The following is an 11,483-nucleotide window of genomic DNA, read 5'->3' as shown; positions in this document are numbered from 1 at the left end:
GCACTTTTTGAAAGTCAAATTTACAAAAGACAGCCCCCAAAACGCCCGCCCTTCATCACTTCCTAGGTGTTTTTGCTGAGAAGAAGTGGTGGAACAAACTCCCCAGCAACACAACTCTGTCTGTAGAGTTTTGTCTTTATGGAAGTTTGTAACTCTTTAACGCAATAAATACTGAATAGATTTTGATGAAACTCAAAATTAAAAAGAAAGAAACTTAAAATCTTAATTTTTCTAGACAATGGTCTACTGTTATTTTTTTACTTTCTAGTTCCTGAACACACAGACACACAGTTTGACATGTATCATAGACAGTTTTGATTTATTCAGCCCGAGTTGTTTTGCCTTTCGCCATAAACTACGATTAAAATGAAAATAGCATCCAACAATTTTAACATCTGGAAATAAATTTCTTATTGCTAAAATGGCACTTACCTCGAAATCCATCGAAATGTGTGTAGGCTTCCATTCTTTCACTTGGCTTTTTATCATCTGAAATAAAATTTCATATGTAGCCCTTGTTTTATCGGGAAGCAATGCATATAGTACGGGAACCACATTTACATACTCTTCATTGCTGCCAATGTCTGCATGAAGAGTGTACACTTGGCAGAAACACTTTGGACAAATTTTGAATGTGCCGTCCATAAAATATTTTGAGCTTTCTTTCAAATATTTAATCATTTCTTTTTTTGCGAAAACGAGGATTCGCTTCTTTTTATCTTTGTATTCAGCAAATAACAAATTTTGATTTGTAGGCACTTCCAGATCGCAGGCTTTGTGAAATTGGAGTTTGGTGACGCCTTGCGACTTATTTCTAACCCTGTACAATTTATTTTTAATGTTCCGAAAATTGGGCAGTGGTTTAAGGAAATTGAGTCCTTTATCTTGCAGGGTCTGTAAGGACTCTTCAAAAATTTGTGTGACCGGCACATTGATGTTTTTCTGCACTCTCTCCGAACAGATGTTCATTTCCCCCTCTATTGTTAGCTCCGCTTCATCTTTGGGGGCGTGGTTATGAACGGTTTCATGGAGGATCACATAAGGATTCACCTAAAATAAATCTTTTTTTATTTACATATCTATCTTCTATATAAATAAAAATGAATTGTTGTTCGTTAGTCTGATTAAAACTCGAGAACGGCTGGGCCGATTGAGCTGATTTTGGTTTTAAAATGTTTGTCGTAGTCCAGGGTAGGTCTAAACGGTGAGTAAATAAGGAAAAAAAAATTGTGTCGTGTGTTTGTGACTTACTAAATATGCCTCCAATAATTAGGCGGTACGAAGTTCGCCGGGTCAACTAGTTTACAATAAGGATAAAGACAAAAAAATACACTCAGCGGCACGGAATTTGGCCCAAACAAATACAAGTACATATCAGCCCAGATAGCTGTTGTAAATTCTAATTTCATATGACATATTGTCAGTCCTTTCGTAATTGTTAATAAAAATACAGAAAAATGTGTGTATGTTTAACTTTTGTAACACTAGAAACAGATTCCGTTGTAGGAACACAAAGCAGAAAGTTAAGTTTAAATTCAGATAGAAATTGCCAAAGTACTAAGCACGTTTCAAAAAAAAATTATGATTATGATCGTTTTTTGTTTCTCTTTTTTTCACAATTTGATCTGAAAATTACCCTTACTGCAGCTCAAGTTGCTCAAGTAGTGTTGCTAAGACGTCAAGGGCGGAAGCAGCGGAAGATGGTTGAAACTTTAAGTGCAGCGCGTACAAGTTAGAGATATGCATAGAAAATGTATGACCAGACTGGCCCTTACACAAGAAGACCAGAAAGTGGGGGTGTAAGGTGTTCGTCGGCGCACGACGACCGATTTATCGTACGTGCAATAATGAAAAATCGGTTTCTCACTGCGTTAGCGATACGCTAGCCTTTGCAAACAGCAAGAGAAGTCAACGTCCGTAAGCGCACAATAAGAAGAAGGATGGAGGAACGGGATCTGCGTGCTCGAAGACCAACTCGAGGCCCGGAACTTCTCCCGCACTATCGCATAGCCAGACTTAGGTTTGCAAGAGAACATGCAAATTAGACGCATGACCAATGGAGTAAAATTTTATGGACCGATGAATGCAGAGTCGTCTTAAGAGCTCCAGACGGCCGTGAATGTGAATGCAGAAAGCGTGGAGAATGGTTTCTTCCCACCACTACCAAGCAAACAGTCGATTTTCATGGTGGGTCCATCTTGGTTTGGCGAGGCATAAGTTCAGAAGCCCGTACTGAATTACTGGTTGTCGAAAGTCGTCTATCGACAGTGCGGTATATTGAAGAGATCCTTCAAAATCATGTTTTACCCTGTCAGGGATTCATAGGAAGTGAAGAATTTTGTATAATACAGGACAATGCTCGACCGCACGCAGCTCTTTGCGTAACCGATTACTTGTTCGAGGTCGGTATTCAAAAATTGGACTGGCCTGCAAGAAATCCAGCCATGAATCCTGTAGAACATGTCTGGAACATGCTTAAAAGACAGGTCCAAGCAAGTCGTAACCCACCACGGACTCTTAGTGAACTGAAAACCGCGCTGGTAGCTGCCTGAGAGGAGATCTCTCAAGTGGAGATAAAAAACATCATCCAGAGCATGCCAGATCGTATGCAGGCAGTCATCAGATAAAGAGGAAGAAACACCCATTATTAAAATTCTATAACTTTCTGTTTTGTTAAAAATGTTGAATTTAAAAAGTTTATGGTGATTATTGCGGTAAAGGACTCTGTTTTCTAAGTCAATGAAACTTAGTGAAAATCCTCACAATTCTGTTGTTTGTTAGTCATATTCTTTTGGAAAATGAGTAAATTAAACAATTTTAAAATAAAAATTCAGATTTTTCATTTTAATAATGGTTATAAGGCTCAAATGTGCTTGGGCCAGATTCCGTGCCGCTGAGTGTATCCTAGTCAAAACAAAAATTAAATAAACTAAATAGCATCAAAAAATTCATCCTCATCGCTGTCAACTGGGAGCGTACCCAAGAGGCTAGCAGCATTACTTCGTTGGACGGCGTCAACCAGCCACCTAGATAGATATTTAAGTAGGGTCGCAGCTGCAGCGGCGGCAGCAGCAGCACAGTACGCAGAACTAGCAAGATGGGACGGCACAAGAGTATCGACGCAGGTTGCGTCCCATACTAAAGGCCTACCTATACAAGGGAAAAACGGCATGCCGTCTGGTCTCTTACCGTCGTCGCGTGCCAAGCCGCTTGGTGCAGCTGGCACCCCGACAGCAACAAGAGCGCGACGTATACTGTCGTTGATGTTTGCGTGCCACGCAATAGGGCCCGCACTATGGCTGCACGACAGGCCGTGGTTCAGCAGCCTCACTACAGTGGCAGCGATGACGGGAGAAGCAAGGTGCTCCTATTTATTTATTTAGTTTATTTAGTGCTCGGATTTACCTTAAATTTTATAGTTGCGTTGCACTTGGCTTTGTTCTTATTCGTGCACCTCCATAGCTCCGAGGCGTCTTTATTGACTCTTTTCATTATGTAGGTGTAGCCAGCCCGACATAACATGCGCCCACCTCTTTTTGTTGTTTGAAAAGTCGGTTCAAAAAAGCAAGCAGATGTCGTAGCCTGAGACATAGTTTTGTTATAATAATACAACGTGTTTAGAGACGCGAGAAAGGCGGAAAAGAATTATTTTTTTACGTGACCTAAATTATGACAGTTCATTCCAAATTTAAATAAAAGAAAAAGAAAAGCATTATTACAGCCAGCACAATAACTAAAACCTTTTTTCTTGGTTTAAAAGAATATTATTTATTTTAAATAAATAAAATAACTAAATAAATTTAAATTATTTTTACGCATTCAAACCTTTCATATTTAGCATCCCGTTAGAAATATGCTTTTTAAAATCCAATCTTAATTACCGGGAATTCTGATCGAACTCGCCATGTTTGTTTACATTAGTTGTTTTTTTTTTAATTTGAAGGCGCATAGACAAGATGGCGACGGTGATAGAAGTTTTGCATCGAATGATCTGATTCATTAAAATAAAGAATCTATTTAATAATTTTATAATTAAATTCAATTCAAGATAAATATTATTACGAATGACGCAACACCAAAATAAATAATATATTTAAAAATTTAATGCTAAAAACTTTCATAAAACTTATTTTTTATTTCTTAACAACAAAAACAAATTGAACCTATAATTTAAAATTAATAAATAAAATTGAAATAAGTTGCTATTAAAAAAATATATATAAAATTGGTATTCGATTATTTATAATAAATATCCGATTTAGGTATCGAATGCACACCGCTGATTGAAAAAAAGAAATACTCTATTCCAAACTCTACTTCTTGTGTCTGTGACTTTGATCTTGTAAATTGTTCATTTTTATTGTGTATTTTACGTGCAGATTTTTTATTTATTGAACATAAATAAGGGCACGAAATGCGTTGCAACGGATTTTAAATGTTATAAATAAGACGTTTGTGTTGTGTTTGAGAAAGTGATGCGATTATTTATTGGTAAGTTTTCACCAAATTTGAAATGCCTAACTTTTCGATAGACTTTGAAACACCGTAATTATTATCTTTTTCTGAATTAACTGACCCCATTTGACCTTCGCACATTGTTGTCAAATAAGTGAGCTCTAAAGTTATAGTTAAAATACTTCTGGTCAGGTATTACGGACTTAGAATTCATGTGTTGAAAGTTAGTACAAATTTTTGACTTCCATGTCGCGATTCAAAATATCCCGCCGAATCAACGGTAAAGTCATATGTCAAAACCTTGTCGAGCAGAGGGGTTAAAGACTCTACGTCGGTAAAATTATGGTCTCCGAGTAATGGTAAGCACAGTAAGTTTCCAGTTGACTGATTGTAATGTTGATTATTGCATTCAACAAGTCGTTTTATATTACCGACTTATTAACTGAGTTTTTTTTTAATGAAAATTATGAAAAACATCTAAGTCTTTTTGCCTCCTGACAATTTCAAGCTGTGGAAAATTTCACAACTACCGGATTTCATGAAATTAAGTAATGGGTGCTTATGCTAACTTCGAAAATATTCTGAATATTATTCTATTATATTATATTTAGCTATTCCACGCGGTTTCACAGACGCCCCGAGGAATTTACTTCAGGTATTTTATGCTGCCCTAGTACATTGTAAGATAACACTGGGTACTAGAAAAGTTCAAAAGTTCAGATACAATAATGCATTTTTTCGGTTTTGAAGTACACCACTTGGATAAAACTTCAGTAGGTGATGATACTACACTGAAAAATTTATAATAAAAACTGCTTATCTCCTTTGCTGCAATCACCCTTTCAAAAAAAGAACTGTTCAATATTGTGGGGCGAACCGACCCATTCCAAATGGGTAGTTCGTCGATTGGCACCGCGGGGCGAATCGACCTATTCAAAAATTTTACTTCGTCGATTGGCACCGCGGTGCCAATCGCTTGTGGGGCCAAACGACGAACGACCCTGTTTTGGGTCGTTCGTCGTTTCGCCCCACAAGCGATTGGCACCGCGGTGTCAATCGACGAAGCACAATTTTTGAATGGGTCGATTGGCACCACGGATTTTGTTTTGTTTTATTCGGGGCGAATGGCCCAAGGTATCTTAAGCATAGGTCGATTGGCACCACTTAGCAAAACATTTGGTTAACTCATTTCGAATATTGTCTATTCCAATTATTTATTTGTACTGTCGCTACGAAAATTGACATCATATACCAGGAGAGCAGAAGTGTAAATGTGAGTGAATTGTGTTGAAAAGGATTAGGGGGGGTAACCAAGGGAAGGTTCATTAACAGTTGGCTAGTAAACTCGGCCAAAAATGCATGGGCCAGATTACCATGAGAAGAAAGTAACGTTGGTAAATCGACCTATTTTAATTAATTTCCTGAAATCTGGTAGTTGTGAAAATTTTCACAGCTCAAAATCATCAGGAGGCCAAAAGACTTAGATCTTTTTCATAATTTTCATCAGAAATATTATAAGTAAAATTATTCTTATCCATTATTTACGTTTTGCTTCAAAATTGAGATTATTTTAACGTATCATGGGTACTAGGAGTTCAGCATTTTAGACAAAGTCATCCTCATAATCCGAGCCTTTTTCCCAACTATGTTGGAGTCGGCTTCCAGTCTAACCGGATGTAGCTGAGTACCAGTTCTTTATAAGGAGCGGCTGCCCTATCTGACCCCCTCAACTCAGTTACCCGGGCAACCTAATAAATACCCTTTGGTTAGACTGGTGTCAGAGTTACTGGCTTCTGACTAGTGACTACCCGTATATTAGACAAAGTATTTTATGCGAACTTCGAAAATATTCTGAATAATTACCTGTTCCACCCGCTTCAAGGAAAGTGATCGTCGATTACTGACATGATACCTAAATTTGTGAATGTGATAGGTACCTTATTATTCTTTGACAACATAAAAATATTTGTCGAGAATAAGTCACGTTTGGTAAATTAAATAAAAAACAGATATGCGTTGTAACCTAGACATTTAATAAGTGTAAGTGGTATTTAATAGGTAATTTATGTATTGTACAATTATTTACATATCTTCTCTTCTATATACATATATAAAAAAAAACACTTTTTGGTTATAGCGCAGCTACTTGCAAAATGTGCAGTGATGAAAAAAGTTAACTACTTTTAAGGAGTTTATCGCGATTATATTAATGTAAACGGTGGTGTAAAGGTATGAGAGCAGAGAGTAAAGCTCATGCCTCCCAGAAAAAGGAGGATCCTCCGACCGGACGAGAGTTATATCCGGTGGGCTACTGCCCGACTGTTGTTTGTTTTTTTTTTTAATAAAACGTCAAAAATCATCAAATGACCCCTCCCGCTGTGGGTTAACAGCGGTGAGGAAGTGTCAGACTCTTACTGACTAAAAACCGTCGTATTCCGTCGTAGGCCTACTATGTACCAAGGCCGCGGTAACTCTTTCGAACAATCCCGCATTCGCGTGCCTGACTTGGAATCGCGAAATACAAAAAAAAAAGGAGCGAAGCTTTCACTTCGTAAAAAAGGATATGATGGAATATTTGAACGAAACGACAAGATACTTCGACGGCATATTCCACATTTGTCCAAACAATTTCTGAAAAGTTTTCACTGTCCATACTAATCAGTAGCAATCAGGCATATGCTAAAGTGGTTTCATTCGTGCTCCATGTATTTCTTCCTGATGAAATAAAGGCCACATATGAAACTTTTATTCAAATGAGAAAAAAACAAGTTATAGAATGTAAACCTACTTACACAAATTTTCATGCATTTCGGTGGAAGTACAATTTTAACAATTAAAGATTTATTTCCAAAGTTATTAATTAGTTGGATGTTATTTTCACTTTAAGTTTAAAGCGAAAGGATAAATAGATAGGCTATACAGGGCGTAGCTCCCGCGGAAAGCGGACTAAGTCGCTAGCTAGTAATATCATAAAAGCTAAAGTGTGTAAGAATGTATGTATGATAAAAAGATTAAAAAGTCATTTATTCAAAGTAAGCTGAAAATCTGCACTTTTTGAAAGTCAAATTTACAAAAGACAGCCCCCAAAACGCCCGCCCTTCATCACTTCCTAGGTGTTTTTGCTGAGAAGAAGTGGTGGAACAAACTCCCCAGCAACACAACTCTGTCTGTAGAGTTTTGTCTTTATGGAAGTTTGTAACTCTTTAACGCAATAAATACTGAATAGATTTTGATGAAACTCAAAATTAAAAAGAAAGAAACTTAAAATCTTAATTTTTCTAGACAATGGTCTACTGTTATTTTTTTACTTTCTAGTTCCTGAACACACAGACACACAGTTTGACATGTATCATAGACAGTTTTGATTTATTCAGCCCGAGTTGTTTTGCCTTTCGCCATAAACTACGATTAAAATGAAAATAGCATCCAACAATTTTAACATCTGGAAATAAATTTCTTATTGCTAAAATGGCACTTACCTCGAAATCCATCGAAATGTGTGTAGGCTTCCATTCTTTCACTTGGCTTTTTATCATCTGAAATAAAATTTCATATGTAGCCCTTGTTTTATCGGGAAGCAATGCATATAGTACGGGAACCACATTTACATACTCTTCATTGCTGCCAATGTCTGCATGAAGAGTGTACACTTGGCAGAAACACTTTGGACAAATTTTGAATGTGCCGTCCATAAAATATTTTGAGCTTTCTTTCAAATATTTAATCATTTCTTTTTTTGCGAAAACGAGGATTCGCTTCTTTTTATCTTTGTATTCAGCAAATAACAAATTTTGATTTGTAGGCACTTCCAGATCGCAGGCTTTGTGAAATTGGAGTTTGGTGACGCCTTGCGACTTATTTCTAACCCTGTACAATTTATTTTTAATGTTCCGAAAATTGGGCAGTGGTTTAAGGAAATTGAGTCCTTTATCTTGCAGGGTCTGTAAGGACTCTTCAAAAATTTGTGTGACCGGCACATTGATGTTTTTCTGCACTCTCTCCGAACAGATGTTCATTTCCCCCTCTATTGTTAGCTCCGCTTCATCTTTGGGGGCGTGGTTATGAACGGTTTCATGGAGGATCACATAAGGATTCACCTAAAATAAATCTTTTTTTATTTACATATCTATCTTCTATATAAATAAAAATGAATTGTTGTTCGTTAGTCTGATTAAAACTCGAGAACGGCTGGGCCGATTGAGCTGATTTTGGTTTTAAAATGTTTGTCGTAGTCCAGGGTAGGTCTAAACGGTGAGTAAATAAGGAAAAAAAAATTGTGTCGTGTGTTTGTGACTTACTAAATATGCCTCCAATAATTAGGCGGTACGAAGTTCGCCGGGTCAACTAGTTTACAATAAGGATAAAGACAAAAAAATATCCTAGTCAAAACAAAAATTAAATAAACTAAATAGCATCAAAAAATTCATCCTCATCGCTGTCAACTGGGAGCGTACCCAAGAGGCTAGCAGCATTACTTCGTTGGACGGCGTCAACCAGCCACCTAGATAGATATTTAAGTAGGGTCGCAGCTGCAGCGGCGGCAGCAGCAGCACAGTACGCAGAACTAGCAAGATGGGACGGCACAAGAGTATCGACGCAGGTTGCGTCCCATACTAAAGGCCTACCTATACAAGGGAAAAACGGCATGCCGTCTGGTCTCTTACCGTCGTCGCGTGCCAAGCCGCTTGGTGCAGCTGGCACCCCGACAGCAACAAGAGCGCGACGTATACTGTCGTTGATGTTTGCGTGCCACGCAATAGGGCCCGCACTATGGCTGCACGACAGGCCGTGGTTCAGCAGCCTCACTACAGTGGCAGCGATGACGGGAGAAGCAAGGTGCTCCTATTTATTTATTTAGTTTATTTAGTGCTCGGATTTACCTTAAATTTTATAGTTGCGTTGCACTTGGCTTTGTTCTTATTCGTGCACCTCCATAGCTCCGAGGCGTCTTTATTGACTCTTTTCATTATGTAGGTGTAGCCAGCCCGACATAACATGCGCCCACCTCTTTTTGTTGTTTGAAAAGTCGGTTCAAAAAAGCAAGCAGATGTCGTAGCCTGAGACATAGTTTTGTTATAATAATACAACGTGTTTAGAGACGCGAGAAAGGCGGAAAAGAATTATTTTTTTACGTGACCTAAATTATGACAGTTCATTCCAAATTTAAATAAAAGAAAAAGAAAAGCATTATTACAGCCAGCACAATAACTAAAACCTTTTTTCTTGGTTTAAAAGAATATTATTTATTTTAAATAAATAAAATAACTAAATAAATTTAAATTATTTTTACGCATTCAAACCTTTCATATTTAGCATCCCGTTAGAAATATGCTTTTTAAAATCCAATCTTAATTACCGGGAATTCTGATCGAACTCGCCATGTTTGTTTACATTAGTTGTTTTTTTTTTAATTTGAAGGCGCATAGACAAGATGGCGACGGTGATAGAAGTTTTGCATCGAATGATCTGATTCATTAAAATAAAGAATCTATTTAATAATTTTATAATTAAATTCAATTCAAGATAAATATTATTACGAATGACGCAACACCAAAATAAATAATATATTTAAAAATTTAATGCTAAAAACTTTCATAAAACTTATTTTTTATTTCTTAACAACAAAAACAAATTGAACCTATAATTTAAAATTAATAAATAAAATTGAAATAAGTTGCTATTAAAAAAATATATATAAAATTGGTATTCGATTATTTATAATAAATATCCGATTTAGGTATCGAATGCACACCGCTGATTGAAAAAAAGAAATACTCTATTCCAAACTCTACTTCTTGTGTCTGTGACTTTGATCTTGTAAATTGTTCATTTTTATTGTGTATTTTACGTGCAGATTTTTTATTTATTGAACATAAATAAGGGCACGAAATGCGTTGCAACGGATTTTAAATGTTATAAATAAGACGTTTGTGTTGTGTTTGAGAAAGTGATGCGATTATTTATTGGTAAGTTTTCACCAAATTTGAAATGCCTAACTTTTCGATAGACTTTGAAACACCGTAATTATTATCTTTTTCTGAATTAACTGACCCCATTTGACCTTCGCACATTGTTGTCAAATAAGTGAGCTCTAAAGTTATAGTTAAAATACTTCTGGTCAGGTATTACGGACTTAGAATTCATGTGTTGAAAGTTAGTACAAATTTTTGACTTCCATGTCGCGATTCAAAATATCCCGCCGAATCAACGGTAAAGTCATATGTCAAAACCTTGTCGAGCAGAGGGGTTAAAGACTCTACGTCGGTAAAATTATGGTCTCCGAGTAATGGTAAGCACAGTAAGTTTCCAGTTGACTGATTGTAATGTTGATTATTGCATTCAACAAGTCGTTTTATATTACCGACTTATTAACTGAGTTTTTTTTTAATGAAAATTATGAAAAACATCTAAGTCTTTTTGCCTCCTGACAATTTCAAGCTGTGGAAAATTTCACAACTACCGGATTTCATGAAATTAAGTAATGGGTGCTTATGCTAACTTCGAAAATATTCTGAATATTATTCTATTATATTATATTTAGCTATTCCACGCGGTTTCACAGACGCCCCGAGGAATTTACTTCAGGTATTTTATGCTGCCCTAGTACATTGTAAGATAACACTGGGTACTAGAAAAGTTCAAAAGTTCAGATACAATAATGCATTTTTTCGGTTTTGAAGTACACCACTTGGATAAAACTTCAGTAGGTGATGATACTACACTGAAAAATTTATAATAAAAACTGCTTATCTCCTTTGCTGCAATCACCCTTTCAAAAAAAGAACTGTTCAATATTGTGGGGCGAACCGACCCATTCCAAATGGGTAGTTCGTCGATTGGCACCGCGGGGCGAATCGACCTATTCAAAAATTTTACTTCGTCGATTGGCACCGCGGTGCCAATCGCTTGTGGGGCCAAACGACGAACGACCCGGTGTTTTAGGGTGTTAGAAAAAGGATTTGATTTAGTAGCTGTTTTACACGGTTTGGCTTGGATTTTAATGTAATTTGTGTCGCAATAGGATTCAA

At 36.7% G+C, this 11,483-nt stretch overlaps 2 protein-coding genes across 2 annotated transcripts; both read right to left on the bottom strand.

The window, feature by feature from the left end:
* Nucleotides 1–264: 264 nt before the first annotated feature.
* On the bottom strand, nucleotides 265–3,619 carry LOC124642701. The gene is made up of 2 exons (XM_047181303.1): nucleotides 3,406–3,619; nucleotides 265–1,050 (listed from the first exon to the last, which is right to left on the bottom strand). Exons 1-2 carry the CDS (start codon nucleotides 3,589–3,591, stop codon nucleotides 265–267), a joined length of 972 nt encoding a protein of 323 aa, XP_047037259.1. The 5' UTR covers nucleotides 3,592–3,619.
* A 4,147-nt stretch (nucleotides 3,620–7,766) lies between these two features.
* LOC124642700 lies at nucleotides 7,767–9,646 on the bottom strand. The gene is made up of 2 exons (XM_047181302.1): nucleotides 9,336–9,646; nucleotides 7,767–8,552 (listed from the first exon to the last, which is right to left on the bottom strand). The coding sequence occupies exons 1-2, from the start codon at nucleotides 9,519–9,521 to the stop codon at nucleotides 7,767–7,769; spliced, it is 972 nt and encodes a 323-aa protein (XP_047037258.1). The 5' UTR covers nucleotides 9,522–9,646.
* Nucleotides 9,647–11,483: the final 1,837 nt, after the last annotated feature.

Source organism: Helicoverpa zea, chromosome 25 (genome assembly GCF_022581195.2).
Source record: "Helicoverpa zea isolate HzStark_Cry1AcR chromosome 25, ilHelZeax1.1, whole genome shotgun sequence".
In the NCBI taxonomy this organism is placed as follows: domain Eukaryota; kingdom Metazoa; phylum Arthropoda; class Insecta; order Lepidoptera; family Noctuidae; genus Helicoverpa; species Helicoverpa zea.
Note: the sequence above shows the minus strand (reverse complement) of the source record. Positions and strands in the feature narration are given on the sequence as shown.